The following is a 19,120-nucleotide window of genomic DNA, read 5'->3' as shown; positions in this document are numbered from 1 at the left end:
TTGTGGAAAACGGATATGATCATATTGAAATGTCAGGAAATATTTGTAAAGCATTGCATTATCTGTAGTAGCTGTTATTTTCATGCCTGGGAATGTGTTGACGTGTTCTACTTTCTCCAGTGTGAATATATGGTAATAATATTTTGCATAGGGAGTAATTGTACCTGAACACATTTTTTAATAAAGGAGCTAAGAGCCTGCGATATTGATTTCCCTGCAGCGAGAGGTACAACAAGGCACAGGAGATGGGCGTCAGTGATGAAACAATCAGTAACACAAACCAAGATTGCAGTTCAGCAGAGTAATGCTCACAGCCATGTACTAAGAGCATCGTCTGTCAGCAGCATTCTGCACTTACCTTGAGGAGAAGGTCAACCAGAAGAAAACGTAAACAATGGGAAAACAAATGAAAATAACATTAACAGACCCCGTGAATGTGTTCTGGCTGAATCGGTATGCTATTTAACAATGAAGAATTCATGAACCTAAAAGTGACCAATAGCAACCATGCTCTTCTGCTCATAGAGGGCACATTTCTGCAACAACCATTCTGCATGAGTTTCAGATCTTAAAGCAGTCTGTAGGTTTGCTGGATGGAGCTTGTCATATAAACAATATTCTGTTTGGGGTAACAGAAGGCTTCCTTTGTACACTCAAAAACTTTAAACAGAAAATAATTGGCACATTTATGTATAACAAAGCACTGCGTATCTTGACAGCGCTATATAAATAAATGATGATGATAACAAATTGCTTTTTTCCAGTTCTCTATACCTTCTCGCAAGCTCAGAAACTGGCATAACATTTTTAACATAAGCCTCCTACAATTTCAAGACATTTAGGGGCAAATTTATTAAGGGACGAAAATTCGCCAGTAACGGCTTCGCAGACAGCACAACACTCCGCTAGGCAAAAATTCGCTGTTGAATGGACGTATATGTTGCAGCAAATACATTACATTACACAAGCCTGGGAAACCTTAATAAAAGAAAATAAAGTTGTTATATTGCCCTACACATGAGCCCAGTGTATAGTTTATGTGCCATATGTTAGGAAATGTAGGGGGGAAGCCAATCACCCCAAAAAATGTACGCTCTTTTGCAGCCTATCACCCTGAAAAAAGGAAAAGATGGCAGCATTTTTTGGGACTTAGAAAAATTTTAAACAAAATTTTTAGGAAGTTCTATCCACTCTATTGAACTTCGCCTGGTCTGAAGTGGCGAAGGCAAGTCTAGCGCAAGAGGTAACGTTCAGTAAAATACGGATCTTAGTGAATTTGCACAGTTATGTCCAGGGCCGCTCCGGCCATGAGGCAAGGTGAGAATCTTGCCTCAGGCGGCACGGAGCGGCCAGTTACCAGGGGCGGCAAAAAGCCGCCTCTGGTAACTTTAAGAGCCGAATTTCCGTTTTTTAAAACGGAAATTCGGCTCTTCTAGCGCAGCGAGCGCAATAGCGCTCACTGCACTAGCGATGCGGCCCCTCCTCCACGCTGGTAGTTAGAAGAGCGGAGCAGGAGGAGGGGCGGCATTGGGGCTGCTGCCTCAGGCGGCAGCAGCCCCTGAAACGTGCCTGGTTATGTCCCTTCGCCAGAGCGCAAATTGCGTGGCAATTGAGTGCGAATCAGCGCCACCGTCATTCTCTTTCGCTAGCGAAGTTGCGCCTGTGCCCATTGACGTCATGCTGGCGAATATTTGCCAGTGTTAGTCACTTCGCCCTTTAGTAAATTTGCCCCATAGAGACAAACCAGGACAGGCCATCCCATAACTTATCGTAATTGGTGGCTCCTGTGCATGTAGGGTTAGGTTTGTATAGGGGAAATGTTGAGGGGATACATACAGTAAAGACTGCTGAATAAAGTAGCCTTAGGCTCAATGAGCAAGGTAAAAAAGAAGCAAGAGCTTGGAGAGAGAAGCATTCGTACACCCACTATATGGGGTTTAACTTGACGTGGTATGGTGGTATACCAATTTTATGTTTATTAGTGATGGGCAAATTTCACTGCAAATTTCTGCACTTCTGCTGAATAATAAAGTGCAACTGTTTCAAAGCCCCAGAGAAACCTTTCCTGTCTGTAAGGAAAACTAAGGGGTTTACCTTAAAGTTACTTTTCAGTTAGTTATAGAATGGCCAATTCAAAGCAACATTTTTTTTAAAATAGTTTTTGAATTATTTGCTGCCTTCTTCTCAATCTCCTCAGCTTTCAAATGGGGGTCACTGACCCCATCTGAAAACAAATGCTTTGTAAGGCTACAAATGTATTGCTATGTTTTATTACTTATCTTTCTATTCAGGGCCTCTCCTATTTATATTCCAGTCACTTATTCAAATCAATGACTGGTTGTTAGGGTAATGTGGACCACAGCAACCAGATAGTTACTAAAATTGCAAGCTGGAGAGCTGCTGAATAAAAAGCTAAATAACTCAAAAACCACAATTAAATTCAATAGCAAATTGTCTCTGAATACAGTATACAGTAAATCTCTACATAACACTAAAAGTTTTTTTTAAAGGTGAACAACCCATTTAATGTGCTGCTTCAACCTGTCAGGTTTGTGTATTATTTTTCCCCAATGTTGGTCACAGGTTTCATCGAACAGCAACAATTGTTCTTAATATTAACAGTATCTTCATTGTTGCTATTGAGAAGCTGAAACTTAAGGCTGGTGCAATAAATAAAATATTTCATTTTTACCCATATTGATTTTTAGGGTTTAGTTCTCCTTTAAATAATGGCTTTCCAATGTGTAAGACAAAATGATCAGGGCAAGCTGAAATCCCAGCAAGATCTGACACTGAACATCTACGTTAAAGGATAAGTAAACTTAAAATATGTAACTGCTTAGGTGCTTTTCTAAGCACTTTTAGAATTCACATTATTATTTTTTTCACTCTCAAGAGTTGTTTAACGTTTCAAGTTTCAGATGCCCTTTTCCATCTCTTTCTCAAGCAGGGCAACATCAGAACACTTCTCTGTTTTCCTTCTTTGTGACTGTACAGTTACATAAACTGACCAGCAGGTGGCACAACATGTATTAATATTGGCAGTTAATAAAAACATAAATCGCTCTGAAATGGAAAACAATAATTAATGCAAATAGCAATAGTGCTTAGAAAAGCAACTTTACAAACATTTTTACAGGTTTACTACTCCTTCAGAGGCAGTAGCTTTGTTTCAGTGGCCTAAATGTACAGACCATACAAAAGTGGAAAACTGGCAGTTACGTAGCAGAAAAAAAAACTATCTGCAAACAACACACTAGTCATTTAGTTGTTTGCTGGTGATTATCCAAATCGACTCCAAACCACAGCGGTCTCAACTGTTGTGTTGTGGCTTCAGAATACAAAGAACTCGCAATCACACAAACTGACAGACGACACAATCCTTCCTGCATGTAAATGAAAATTTTCACTTTATGTTCTGCGCTTGAATTGAAAGGTATTCTTAGACTGTCAAGAACAGTTGTTGCTATGTGGGTCATTAGGCGACTGATGTCTGACAGCTGCGCTCAGTCGGCTTCGCATGAAGTGATTGCGGCAGGGATGGGATCTGCAATGTTCAGCCAGGTTTGAAGCCGGACACGGTGGGTATACGTATATTGTGCAGACATCTTTATGCTGAAGCAGAACATTCAAATATTTCTAATTTAAGATGCCATAAAACAAGAGATTCTGAGTGAGGGTTATATAGTTAATTCTAACTTGTATTTACAAGAGAAATCATCCTATGACTGTGGTGCTTGGTGTGATTCTCTTGCCCTCCAATTATGGAATGGGCAGGTCGGTGCAAAACCTGTGGGTTCAGGTTCCGATGTGTTAGTTCCTGGTACAGATAACAGGCCACACTGGAAGGAGAGTCTTTCCCTGTTGGTGATCAACTCGCAGCAAACCGTCTCCTCTAATAATGTGACTGCACCAACCCACCCATTTGTGACATCAACAAAGGGGATTGGGCCAGTTAGTATTCAGAGGGAAATCTTCTAGCCTGCCCATAAGTAAACAAAACGAAACTTTGTATTTATAAGATAGTTAACCCTTAAATGCACTAGATGGCACTGGTCCAGGAGCATACATAAACTGGACAGCCCCCCTGCAAAGAATCTTCAGAGGTGTGATATTGGTGTGTAGTCAGTCATCTCAGGTCATTTTGCCTGGCCATGTGCTTTCAGAAAGAGCCAGCACTTTAGGCTATTGTTTCTTCTACTCAATGTAACTGAATGTGTTACAGTGGGACCTGGCTTTTACTATTGAGTACTCTTCTTAGATCTACCAGGCAGCTGTTATCTTGTGTAAGGGAGCTACTATCTGGTTACCTTCCCATTGTTCTGTTGTTAGGCTTCTGGGGGGGGGGGAGGTGATATCACTCTACAGCAGTAAAGAGTGACTGAAGTTTATCAGAGCACAAATTACATGACTGGGGCAGCTGGGAAATTGACAATATGTCTAGCCCCATTTCAGATTTCAAAATTAAATATAAAAAATCTGTTTGCTCTTTTGAAAAAAGGAATTCTACTGGAGCAGCACTGTATATACTATGTATATAATACTGATGCTTTTGGAAAAAATTTCCCCATGACAATATCCCTTTAAACTAAAACCTCTCCATATTCTTGGCCACCTGAGCACCCGGCTGATAAGCCGCCCATGCTCCCTCCCTCTTGCCGCCACTTTGCAATGCAGCCGGCAAGTGGAGGTTTTCTTAAAACTATAGAGGAAGCAGACCCTGTGGTCCAGGACCCCCTGTTCCCCGCCCCAGTGTCGGACTGGGCTGGCGGGACACCGGGAAATAACCCAGTGGGCCCCGACCCTCATGGGCCCCCGCTGGCCCAGACCCATTCCCCCAGCTGCGCTCCCCAGCTGCCCCAGACCCGCTCCCCCAGAAAAGATAAAGCTGTTGCCGTGGCGCATCTTCTGCGTGCACGCACAAGGTGTGTTCATGGATGTGGGCAGGGGACTGGAAGTTAGAGGCCCTTGGTCGTGTCTTTTGAGTGCACACGGTGAGTTTGTGGAAGTGGGCAGGAGGGGGCCCTGGAGACTGCCGGGAGGGGGGGCCCTGGGGACAGCAGCCCCGGTGGGCCCCGGGCCCCCCAGTCCGACCCTGCCCCCCTGCATCTGCTTCCTCTGTAGTTACACCACTGCATTGGTCTCTGGATCTCTTTCAGTTCCACTAGGGGGGCCAGGCACACTAGCAGGAGAAAAAGTTGGACAATAAAATGCTGCCCACCACTGGCATAGACACAACTTTTATTGTGATCCATTAATATTCACATTTTCTCTGCCTTAAAATGGAATATTTCAGCCTCTTGCTCAAAGCACATCAGATTAAGACCAAATATATGATCTTGCTGAGCCATCTGGTGTCATAGCACAGTAGATTCTACAGCGAGTGGCACCTAATGGTGTAAGAATCAGATTCATTAAGGTTTGGGGGAACAAAATCACTATTTATCACAAGTGAAAAAAACATTTTTCCACTATTTATCATGCTTTACTGCTAAGAGGTGAAAAAATTTTTTGCTTACATTTCTTAGACTTGCATTTTGCCAACTTCTCCTTCACTTGAAAAAACTCTCACTTCAGAGGACTGAGAAAGCTTGCAAAATTCTGACCTATATGAAAGAATGTTTTCTATAGGAGTTCATTAAAAACATAATTATAGATGCAAGAAATTCACCAATGAGAATTCTATCAAAAACGTGATTATAAATGCAAAAGAACTGACCAATAAGAATGCTGATTCCCAGCAGCGTGTCAGGCATCTTGCTGTTATCTCACATATAGAGATAATTATGTCATTTTGTTTCTTCATTATATTACACTGAAATCAGACATGGGGATAAAGGACAGTGCTGGGAAACGGTACTTTAAAACTTCCGACTCCAGTTGCAGGAACAAAGAAAAGGAAGCCAGATTGATACAGGTCAGCTGGGATAAAGCAGTGGCTTACTGTGGAGATTTGGGGGAAATGTTTTATTTTGCAATATTGCTTTTAGAATACAACCCTGCTGTGCTGGACTACATCTCCCAGCATCCCTCAATGTTTATTATATGTTACATTATTCTGGGACTTGTAGTCCAGCAACAACTGAGTAAAGTTTGGTTGAGCAGTGCAGAGCAGCACATCAAATCAGGAAACAAGCTGCAGTTGCATTCAGTATTTGTCAGAAGGGATTTTTTTTTCAGCCCAGATCCTATTATTTAGGCCTTTTTATAGGATTATTTCTCCCTTTCCACTAGTAACTTCTGAATTACCAATGTCATTACAAAAGGAGGACATAGCTGCAGGTCAGTTAACTTTGTATACTATTTCACTGAAGCCTATGGAAAATGCCTCTACCAAGTGGCATGTACAGTAATAAACTATGCCTCCCAATTTGTTTGTCTATTTATGGGAAAACACATGCAAAGTTCAACTATCTATTAATAGGGAGAAATGAGCTTTTAATTCCATATAACATTAATTATTCTTGTGAATAATACAGATTATAAGGGCACAGCTTTCAAAAATTGGTGTATGCTCTAGCATACGATTATATAGTGAATAAAGTACCCCTTATTGTAAAATATAAGGATATTACAAGTCACTGAGGAGGTTAAGACCATATAAAAGGACGAGGCCAAAGGCCACGTGTTTTTAAACAGGTCATGGAACTCCGAGGTTACTTCTAATATCTAGGATTGAAAAAGGATAAACCTGTAATATAAAACTTATTTAATGAGAAGTATACAGGGGTCTGACTGTGTCAGTATGGAGATTTCTTTGGAAAAAAGAGAGAGAAAGTACCCTGGATTTTCACCTAGACTATTTTTCAATAATTGCTGGAGGTATTAAGTTCATATTGGTTATTAGACTTAATTGAATTATCAATATCAGTAATTTAATTGGTTGTTGTGGGTAGAAATTCTTTATTTACAAGCACTTTCTAATACAAATGTTATGAATGAACTGACAATACAACACAAGAGATGAGAATTCATAATTTTATTGATCATCATATAAAACTGATTAGGAATCTTTAATGAATTTGGGGGAATTGATAAGAAGTGAATCCATTTATTTAATTTAATGAATTGGTAACTTGATTGAATATAACTGACCTTTTCTAACTGGTGAATATACGGGGTACTTTTTTCCAATGAAATGACTTCTAATATCCTCATTTTCCAACAAGGGTTTCTTTATTTATTGAAATACACAAGTTTTAGTGAGTCATGTGACCAAAATGACATCATTAAGAGCCGTTTATAAGGATATCAGTTACAGGATATTCATTTTTTTGTGTATTATATATGTATATATATATATATATATATATATATATATATATATATATATATATATATATATATATATATATATATATATATATATATATATATATATATATATATATATTGCAGCTACATCATACAAAATAGTTTTCTGTATATTTGATCTTGTCTCCATAGTGTACATGTTACATTCCTAAGTGGAAAGGTTCTTGCAAGAGACTATTGATCAGTCGCAGTGTCTTTATTGAGTGCTTTATAACACAAGTGTACATCAAATGCTCCACACCCTGCTAAATTAATTTACAAGCATTTTAAATAGTTCAAAAAACACCTCTTTCTTTTGTTCATTCAGAAAGTCCTCTGTGGGAGAATCACTTCCTTGTTCCGGATTTCAGACGTTATCTATAAAAGTTTGTTCCCTGGAGCATGCACCCACCATGAAGACTTTAAGTACAAAAAGATCAAATTGTAACAAAAATCAAATCTAACTCTAATCTATGCAGAGGGGCAACTTAGAATTAAATTATACCCCCTCATAAAATAGGAATACAATATAAAAACAAAACAGGAAACACAAATATTGATACAATGCTTTCAAACAAAGCTCTATACTATCACGTTTCAACATTTCTTGCACAGAAACTAAAATTCCCAGTTATTTTTTAGGGAAATTCAAGTTAAAGTCTTAATAATAATAATAAAAAAAAAAAGACATACAGTATTTTGTCACAAACTGTTAAAGAATAAAAAAAAAAAAAAGAAAAGAGAGAAAAGGAAGAAAAGAGCTATTGATGCACTTAGTGAATGTGCTTGCACAGGTCCACTTTATTATATTCCTATGTAGCGTATCTCTTGGTCCACTGTCTGGCCATTCTGTCATGTTCTGCTCTGTTGGTCATGTACTGAGTGGCGATACTTCCAACAAGAGGGTCCGCTGGAAAGGAGAAAGAAGAAATTGACAGGCTAATGTACATAAAGCATGGTCATTACTCCTGAGACGGTTCCCTATTATTAACCAGTTTAACTCTTAATGCAAGAAACACTTAAAACCTAAAATTATGATTGTAATCTCTTGGGACCTTCCAGATTTCATACAAGGTGTCACACAGCTGACCCTACACATCAAACTAACTTTAGATTGAGAAGACATCAACTGACAAATTTGCCTTTTAATGAAGTCAACAGCGCTAGAGCATTAAGGGAAGTGCAAAATCACACCCTTTACTGCCCATTTAGGGTCAGGGCACACAGGCAGACTCGGAGAGATTAGTTGCCCTGCGACAAATCTCCTCTTCTTTGGGCGACTAATCTTCCCTTGCAGGGGAGGCAGTTCGGGGAGATTAGTCGCCCGAAGAAGAGGAGATTTGTCGCAGGGCAACTTTGGAAAATGAATTGCTCCGAGTGCCATCCCGCCAGCGATTTACATTTTAGCAACTTCGGAAAACTAATCACTCCAAGTGCCATCCCGCCGGCCACAGTTCGAAGAGATTAGTCGCTCCTAAGAAGAGGAGATATGTCGCCGGGCGACTAATTTCCCTGAATCTGCCTGTGTGCCCTGACCCTTAGAAGCACTTGCAGCACTCCAATAATGATTAACGATATCTTAGTTTGGACAAAGTACAAGGTACTGATTTATTATTACAGAGAAATTACAGGAAATCTTGTGTAAAAATTTGGATAAAATGGAGTCTATGGAGATGGACTTTCTGTAATTCAGAGATTTCTGGATAACGAATCCCATACATGTATGAACAAACAAAATCTTTCCACCTCCCCTCAAAAAAGCACCTCCAAAAAAGTAACACATAGTTTATTGCCTTTCAGTTAGCTTGGTTGCATCCAGTGTAGGTTTATTACAGTGACTATTGTGACTTACAGTATAATTAGGGATGCACTGAATCCAGGATTCCGTTTGGGATTCAGCCTTTTTCAGCAGGATTCGGATTTGGCCAAATCCTTGTGCCTTGCCGAACTGAATCCAAATCCTAATTTGCATATGTAAATTAGGTCTTGGAAGGGAAATTACACGACTTTTTGGCACAAAACAAGGAAGCAAAAAAATCCCCCCCCCACACTTTTTTTCTTTCCTGGCCCTAATTTGCATATGCAAATTAGTATTTGGTTAAGTATTCGGACAAATCTTTCACAAAGGATTCTTCCGAATCCCAAATAGTAGATTCGGTGCATTCCTACTTATAATTCAGCTGCCTGGTAGCAGATAAAGATTTTATACTATCACAAGATACTATATTTCTTATAGCCACGGTATACTTATTGTTTTCACTGTGTTTTTAGAAATGCCACCATGAAGCATTTCTGGGTTATTTTGATATAATTTTATTATTGTGTTGAGGTCAACCACAAATCCAAATTGTTCATGTTTATAACAGAGAGGTTTTGGCTTTTGGGATTATGAGTTGGCAGCTGATGTTCTGATTATAAAATAATCCTATGAATGTTACTTTTTAATACTGATGGCACAGATAAAATCAAATCGAGGTATAGGATCTGTTATACAGACAACTCTTTATCCAGAAAGTAACATATTACAGAAATGCCATCTTCCATAGCCTCAATTTTATCCAAATGATCCAATTTTTTAAAACATGATTTACCTTTTTTCTGTAATAATAATAAAACAGTACCTTCTACTTGATCCCCCCCCTGTCTGCATTCCTCATGTATTGGATTGTGTAAATTGGAGTATGCTGATTAATTGTGTTTGGTAAATTTACACAAATGTTTTGAAGGAAATCATTTTAAAAATTGGGATTATTTGGATACAATGGAGTCTATGGGAGATTACTTACTGTAAATTGGAGCTTTCTGGATAACGGATCTCATACTTGTACATGGTTGCAGGGGCTGAAGTGGTCTGTGCTTAACACAGTGGAAAAATAGCGTTTCTGGAACTTATGAATTTTTAACTGTCTGTCTCATTAGGATCACAGTATTTTAGAAGTATATATAACACACATACTATACAGAGGCCTGGGCAAGAAATTGAAATGAATATTTAATCACACCATTTGGTTAATATACATTTATTTACCAGTTATACAACACACTGGATAATCTCTGAGCCGCCTGGTTAAAGAGAAGTATCACATCGACAGCTTTTTATTTCAATTATTAAATATATAATTTCCCTAATTGAATTAGACTAGATAAAATATTATTAGTTAATTAGCTTATTAGGATTCATTGTGACATGTTGCCCTAACTAGAGTGGGTATTAAATGATTACTCAGGCTCTGCGCTGTAATAACGAATAAGATTAAGTAAATGAAGGAAAATGGACTGAATGCAGGGATTAGAATGAGCAGAATTCTTATTAACAATTCTCAGTGAAAGTGAAAAAAAAAGCAGTATTATGTATTAGCTTTTAGTATCCTTCCCTGTAGTATTTTATATTTATGTTGAGCTGTGTATGAAGGGTACACCGTCTAATTATATCAATTTTACATGAATGTTTGTGTGTGTATATTCTCTTAATACTTAGGGGGTTATTTACTAAACTCCGAATGCAAAAATCACGAAAAATTCGTAATTTTTTTTTTATATAAAATCGGACTTTTAAAAAATCACAAATTTTTTGTAATTTATTAAACCCTGAGGATGGAAAAGTCAGAATCTGAAAATACAGCATCTCAGACTGTCGAGGTTGCATATAAGTCAATGGGAAAAGTCCCAATGATTTTTTGTTTTGTGCTGGGTTTTGTGCAATACCCCCAAAGTATTCAGAGTTTTTGGGTGAAAATTACGAAAAAATCGCGAAAATCGGATGAAAAATCAGAAAAAAATCTTGACAATTGGATAAAAATCCTAAAAAAATCCCGGAAAATCATATTTTTTTTCCCGCAATGCAAATTTCTGGGAAAATTTAAAGGAGAAGGAAAGCTACGGAGGCATTTTATTGCCAATAGATTAGCTGCAATAGTGCAAGCTAGAATGCTATATTTATTCTGTAGAATGTGTTACCATACCTGAGTAAAAAGCTCTAGAAGCTCTCTGTTTGTTTAGGATAGGTGCTGCAGTATTAATGTGGTGTGACATCACTTCCTGCCTGAGTCTCTCCCTGCTCTGGGCTCAGATTACAGTAGAGAAGGGAGGGGGGGGGGGAAGAGGAGCAAACTGAGCATGCTCTTGCCCAGGGCAATGAGGTTTAAGCTGAAGGCAGGAAGTCTGATACAGAAGCCCATGTGTACACAATAGAAGGAAAGAAATGCTGTGTTTCTTTTGACAGGGGACTCAGAGCAACATTACTTTGGGGGTTTACTGGTATATTTAGATGGACCTTTCTGATAAGGCTTACTTAGTTTTAACCTTTCCTTCTCCTTTAATAATGAATAAGCATTAAAAACTTGAGCAGAGTTTGTAACAGAAAATATTGAGATAAATTCGTACTTTGATAGTGACTATGCTTGAGATGGCAAACAAACATTGATGAACTGCTTACAGATAGAGGAATAAAATACTTTTATAAACTGTATTCTGATAGATTGTCTGTGCAAGGTGACATTAAAAGCATAACTCCTAAAGTAACCTCTCCACTCTCAGGGCACAAAAACACTGACAGCACTGGATTTGTAGGTGCTCAAGGGCTGCCCAAGGTAATTGCGGTTAATTGCTCTTGCGCTACACACAGGTAACGACTAGAGAATAAATATCCCAGCTAATAATACAACTCTATAGTTCCCAAGGAATATTAATGCAATTTTTCACAAGGTCCTTACCAGGGTTGCAGTCTGTGAGCAGAGAGCAGATAGACAGGAGGACTTTGGAAATTGTGAGTGCTGGGCTCCAGTTATCTTTCAGGATGTCGAGACAGATCACTCCCTGGCTGTTTATGTTACAGTGGTAAATTCTCGTCCGAAATGTCACCTAAGGAGAATAAAATGCCTGATGATGATGATGATGATGCCAGGATATTAAAGAAATAAGCAGCAATACATTTTTGTGGGTGAACACAAATGAAACACAAACACCTTAGCTGGCACTTGAATTTTATGTACTCATGTATAGGGTTGCCATCTTTTCTGGAAAAAAGTACCGGGCTTACTATATTTTTAGCTTTTTTCCCTATTAATAACATTGAGCTCAACCATCATTTTTACCAGCCAGGCCAGTAAAATACTGGCCAGCTGGCAACACTACTTATGTATGAAATTGTAGGGTTCCTAAAGGACCAGTAACATAAAACTTTTTTTTTTAAATTCACTTCTACTTAACAAAAAAAAAACCACCAAGACAGTTTTAACTTTAAATTCTTTTTATTAAGAAATATCTTACCAATTATCTGCTTGCACTCCTCTTCAGAAACAGCGACAGTGCTATGATCCATCGTGCAGCGCTCGATTTCTCCTCCCTGGCTATATCTCCTATAGAAGGCAGAGAGGAGAAATCGAGCGCCGCACGATGGATCATCGCCCTGTCACCGTTTTTGAAGAGGAGTGCAAGCAGAGAATCGGTAAGTCATTTCTTAAACAGACTTTGCGAATTTAAAGTTAAAACTGTTAAGTAGAAACAAATTTACTTTTTTTTTATTTTTATGTTACTGGTCTTTTAATAAACACATATTCCATATTTCCTTACTGTAAGAGCATGCAGCACAATAGTCATTTCAAATGTCAAATGTTTGCTTTTGCATTGAGCCATATCTTTATGTATGGTTGTTTCTAAGTAACTTTTCAATTGATTTATATTATTTATTTTCTGAATAATTTGCAGCCTTCTTTCGAGCTTTCAAAAGGGGGTCACTGACCCCATCTAAAAAACAAATGCTCTGTAAGACTAAAAATGTATTGTTATTGCTACTTTTTATTACTCATCTTTCTATTCAGCCCTCTCCTATTCATGTTCCAGTCTCTTATTCAAATCAATGCTTGGTTGCTAGGGTCATTTGGCCCCTAGTAACCAGACTGCTGAAGTTGCAAACTGGAGAGCTGCTGAATAAAAAGCAAAATAACTCAAAAACCGCAATAATAAAAAATGAAAACCAATTGCAAATTGTCTCAGAATATCACTCTCTACATCATACTAAACGTTATCTCAGGTGAACAACCCCTTTAAAATAAATTAGTAGTAGTGATGGGTGAATTCCCGTTTCGTGTCGCAGAAAAATTAGTGAATTTCCTGTGATTCGCGTCTCGTTTTCTACGCAGGTGTCAGTTTTTGGACGTCGGTGCACTTTTGCCGGTGAAAATGCGCTGACGTCCAAAAAAAACGGCGACGAATCGCGGGAATTCGCTGCGAATTCGTGTCTGGCGAATAAATTCGCCCATCACTACTTAGTAGAATTGTTGGCTTCCAATAAGGATTAATTATGTTTTAGTATATCCTAGATTAAGTTCAAGTCACTGTTTTATTATTACAGAGAAAAAAGGAAATCCTTTTTAAAATTCTGAATCATTTCATTAAAATGGAGAGACGGCCTTCTCGTAATTCAGAGCTTTCAGGGTTTCTCCTCTCTGCCTTCTATAATTCAGAGCTTTCTGGGTTTCTGGATAACGTGTACTTGATTGATGCATTTCATAATGACCTACTATACTTTCTTTTGGCTGCTGACTTTAAATCATACAACAAAAAAAGCACCTGTTTCCTCCTGGGAGTAACACAGGCTTTTTTTTCCATTAGTGCAAAAATGGCAAAGGAAAACATGGATTATTAAAATGAAACTAAATTAAAAAGTAAACTTAACACGTAAGCTGGGTAAGCATTTTTAAACTACTGTTATATATTATAAAATATTACACTAGTTGGGTTTATAGTGTTTTTATAACTTCTATTTTCCCAGCTGCATTTTTCCTGGAAAATTTGTTGTCAAAACACCCAAAATTGGCTCCTGTACCCTACTGTTCTCTAAAGCAATCAAGTGAAAACATCAGCAACTGTGTTTTCTATTCAAACAAAAAGCCATACACACAGTCATACACACACACACACAGTCATACACACACACACACAGTCATACACACACACACACAGTCATACACACACACACACATACACACACAGTCATACACACACACACAGTCATACACACACACACAGTCATACAATCACACACACAGTCATACAATCACACACACAGTCATACAATCACACACACAGTCATACAATCACACACACAGTCATACAATCACACACACAGTCATACAATCACACACACAGTCATACAATCACACACACAGTCACACACTGCACAGATTTGAAGAGATGGAGAAAGGTGGTACATAACAGGGTTATATACTTTTACCAGTGTAGGATAAATCTGTTCAGTACACAACATAGATATGGTCTGGCGGGGACTATAGCCCTGTGCTTGAATTGTATCAGAAAAGTGCTTTTGATTGACTACTAAATAACAGCAGGCTTTTAGCTTACCGTTTGTGTGTATGGAAGTCATTAGCATGCTGCTCTAAGGCACAGTTAATAGCGGATATATTTTTCACTATCACATTTACCACTGGGTTATTTTTAGGTCTGATTGTCAATTAAGGGATAAGTATACTCTATGTAAATCTGTCACTTTCCTTGGAAAACACTGGGGAACAAACAGTAATATTCATATTAATGGAGGAAAGGGAGCGAATGCAAGTGCTTATTTGAAGGAGGGGTGTTTAGTGGAGCAACTGAATTCCTTCTGCTGTAGGTTTTATTATTACATAGCCGTGTAGTATTGTGACCAGTGTGGCTGCAGGCAGCAGGGCAGGAGAAGTAATAATGACTATAGATAATCTCATACCTCACAACATTTCAAAATAGAAAGGGACAACAATTGTTTTTGACCATGCCCATTTTATGGTCACGTCTCTGGTCTAGCCCTTGTTAAAAATGGCTAATTCTAAGCATGTTTTCAGCTGGTATTCATTTTTTGAATGATTTGCCTTCTTATGACAGTTTCCAACTTTTAAATAGGGGTTCCATGAGCCCATCTATAAAACCAAAGCTCTGTAAGGCTACAAATGTATTATTGCAATTTTCTTTATTTAAAGGTCCTCTACAATTCATATTACAGTCTCTTATTCAATGCATGGTTGCTAGGATAATCAGGACCTTAGCAACCAGATTACTTAAAATTGCAAACTGGAGAGCTGCTGAATAAAAAGCTAAATAAAAAAAAGCTAAAACCACAAATAATAGAACATGAAAACCAATTGCAAATTGTCTCAGAACCTTGCTCTTTACATCATACAAAAAGCTAAATTAAAGGTTAACAACGCCTTTAATAGCAGACACAAAACAACAACTAATTAAATACTTCCTTTCAAACAAGTGCAATCATTTGATTGCATTTTATTATGAGGTAAGTAAGATGCTGGACAGTGGGGGGGGGGCAGTAGATGTGATCTATTTGGATTTTGCCAAAGCGTTTGATACCGTGCCCCACAAACAACTGCTTTCTAAATTAAGGTCTGTTGGGCTTAATGAAGTCGTTTGCACATGGATAGGAAACTGGCTACAGGATCGGGTACAGAGGGTGGTTGTTAATGGGACATTCTCTACTTGGAGTAAGGTTCTTAGTGGGGTCCGTCAGGGCTCTGTATTGGGTCCACTTCTTGCAACAGGATCTTGACAAACTGGCAATCTGGGCAGCTAAGTGGCAAATGAGATTCAATGTTGATAAATGTAAAGTCATGCACCTGGGATGTAAAAATATCCAAGCCACTTATACCCTTAATGGGACTGCACTAGGCAAATCCATTATGGAAAAGGACCTTGGAGTCCTTGTAGATGATAAACTTGGCTGTAGCAAGCAATGCCAGTCGGCAGCATCAAGGGCAAATAAGGTCTTGAGCTGTATTAAAAGGGGCATAGAGTCACGGGAGGAGGGGGTCATTCTTCCACTGTATAGAGCACTTGTAAGGCCTCATCTAGAATATGCCGTACAGTTTTGGTCTCCATCACTCAAACAGGACATTATTGTATTAGAGAGGGTACAGAGAAGGGCAACTAAGCTGGTAAAAGGTATGGAAAATCTTAGCTATGAAGAAAGACTGGCCAAATTGGGGATGTTCACGCTGGAGAAGAGGCGCTTAAGGGGTGAAATGATAACTATGTATAAATATATAAGGGGATCATATAATAATCTCTCTAATGCTTTATTTACCAGAAGGTCTTTCCAGCTGACACAAGGTCACCAATTCTGATTAGAAGAAAAGAGGTTCCACCTAAATATTCAGAAGTGTGTTTTTTTTTTACAGTGAGAGCTGTGAAGATGTGGAATTCTCTCCCTGAATCAGTTGTACAGGCTGATACATTAGATAGCTTTAAGAAGGGGTTGGATGGCTTTTTAGCAAGTGAGGGAATACAGGGTTATGGGAGATCTCTCATAGCACAAGTTGATCCAGGGACTGGTCCGATTGCCAGCAAGGAATTTTTTCCCCCTCTGAGGCAAATTGGAGAGGCTTCAGATGGGGTTTTTTTGCCTTCCTCTGGATCAACTGGAAGTTAGGCAGGTTAAAAAAAAAGTTAAAAGCTTGAACTTGATGGACGTGTGTCTTTTTTCAAACTAACTTACTATGTCTAAATGCAACCTGCTGATTGGTTGATATGGGTTACTTCTCCAGGCTACTAAATTTCTAAAAATAATTTTCCATAATATAATCAGATATATCAGAAACATAATTTATTTTATGCATGGAAATATAACTAATTTGGAAAGTTCCATGTCTCCTGAATGAACCAATACCAAATATGTATAGTTTTACGGTGATCTCTGACATATATAAGTCAAACACTCCCAGCAGGACACTACCAAATTTCCAAAGCACTGCTTTAAAAACCTGCATACTTCTGATTTCAAGCCCAAAAATTCCACTAACAATAGGTTTACCCTAGCAACTCATACATTTTTGCAAAGAAGAGATTCTGACGAATCCAAAATAAGTAAATCTTATGTCTTATAGGGATGCGCCGAATCCAGGATTCGGTTCGGGATTCAGCCTTTTTCAGCAGGATTCCGATTCGGCCGAATCCTTCTGCCTGGCTGAACAGAATCCGAATCCTAATTTGCATATGTAAATTAGGGGTGGATAGGGAAATCACGTGACTTTTAGTCACGAAAGAAGAATTTTTCCCACTTTTTCCTTTCCTGCCCCTAATTTGCATATGCAAATTAGGATTCGGATCGAATCTTTCGCCAAGGATTCGGGAATTCGGTCGAATCCCAAATAGTGGATTCGGTGCATCCCTAGTGTCTTATTATTCCAAACTAACCAGTCACAACTCTTTCCTAAAGTTACAAGTTTTTATAAAACGTATTGACATTTTTGAAAAATGACCTTAAGGCTTCCAGTTTACATGACCTTATCTCCAACATAACATTAGGTACCAAGATAAAACACCCTAAATATGAAAAGCCAGGCCCACTGAACAGTTTGATGCCCGATGTGCATATGTTTACCCAAGTATTTGGCATCTAGGGGCCTCATAAGACACCTCATAAGAACTATCATTTCTGTCATTCCAGCTACTGCAAAATCAACACATTTTCTGCATTTCATGAGGGGTACATCTAGAAAAAGTACCCTCTAATCCAAGTAAATATTTCTTTCTACACAAAAGTATCAAACTGCAAAGCTTTACTAAACAATCACATTTCTGAAAATAGCCTAAAAATGTTTGCAGCATTTATCTCACAAAATTTTTTGCATACAAAGAAGAATGCCAGAGGTCTAATTAACGGCACAATCTTTACTAAAACGTGTATGTAAATAAAGGCCATTTATTGTTTCTGTAGGTCCTTGGCAACACGTATGGCGCTTGTACTTGGCAGGCAAAGGGTTAAGGTCATAAACTCTCATGTCAGTTAGATGCCTAGTTAATTACCCAATAAAAATTCTTCACAATCCTGTTCCAGTTATTTCACATGGCTGAAACAGCAGTGAATAGGAATTTATGAAAGACATTTTATTTACATAGATTTTTAGACTTTTGGCTTTAGATGAATACCTAATTCTTCTTACATTTATCCATCATAAAGTGAAGTTACATAAAAACAACAATTTTTCTCATTCCCAAATATTCCAACTATATTCTGGGATGTGTCCAAACCACACACTGAATACAGGTATGGGACCTACTACTACCTGGGGTATTCTGGATAGGGGATCTTTCTGTAATTTGGATTTCCATACTTTAAGAAAAATAACAAACATTAAAATAACTTAGTAGTATTTTTGGCCTCCAATAAGGTTTAATTATATCTTAGTTAGGAATAAGTTTAAGGAACTGTTTTATTAATACAGAGAAAAAAGGAAATCATTTTTAAAATTCTGAATCATTTCATTAAAATGGAGACTTTGAGAGACAGCCTTCTTGTAAGTCAGAGCTTTCTGGATAATGGGTTTCTGGATAACCTGTACTTGATTAATGCATTTTCATACTATACTTTCTTTTGGCTGGTGACTTTAAATCAGGGGTGCCCAAAAGGAAGATCGGGATCTACCAGTAGACCTTTAGCTGGTGATCAGTCGATCTCAAGACACTGTCAACACACAGCTTGTCTAAATCACCCTCCTGTTTCATTCTTTTCATTCACATATTTATTATTTTTAAGGTTACATAAGAAATGGTTGTTAAATATAGCAAAATAAATTCTCTCATAAATAAATATAATAAAGTAATATTTTCCATGGAACAGAATGCTAACAATGCTTTTATGGAGGTAGATCATAATGGGTCAACACCAATAGAAGTAGACCCCTCATTACTAAGTAATTACTAAGTATGGGCACTCCTGCTTTAAATCATACAACAAAAATGCACCTGTTTCCTCCTGGGAGTAACAAGGAACATCTAAGGTGTATAAAGGTATGGGATCCGCTATCTAGAAATACATTATTCA

At 38.1% G+C, this 19,120-nt stretch overlaps 1 protein-coding gene across 1 annotated transcript in view; it reads right to left on the bottom strand.

The window, feature by feature from the left end:
• Positions 1–7,489: 7,489 nt before the first annotated feature.
• ube2e2.L (ubiquitin conjugating enzyme E2E 2 L homeolog) overlaps positions 7,490–19,120 on the bottom strand; it is a 127,373-nt gene continuing 115,742 nt past the window's right edge. Inside the window, 2 exon segments of the mRNA NM_001094637.1 lie at positions 7,490–8,203; positions 12,006–12,153. Of these exon segments, the coding sequence (NP_001088106.1) occupies positions 8,106–8,203; positions 12,006–12,153 (246 nt within the window). The 3' untranslated portion in view covers positions 7,490–8,105.

Source organism: Xenopus laevis, chromosome 6L, assembly GCF_017654675.1.
Source record: "Xenopus laevis strain J_2021 chromosome 6L, Xenopus_laevis_v10.1, whole genome shotgun sequence".
Classification (NCBI taxonomy): domain Eukaryota; kingdom Metazoa; phylum Chordata; class Amphibia; order Anura; family Pipidae; genus Xenopus; species Xenopus laevis.
Note: the sequence above shows the minus strand (reverse complement) of the source record. Positions and strands in the feature narration are given on the sequence as shown.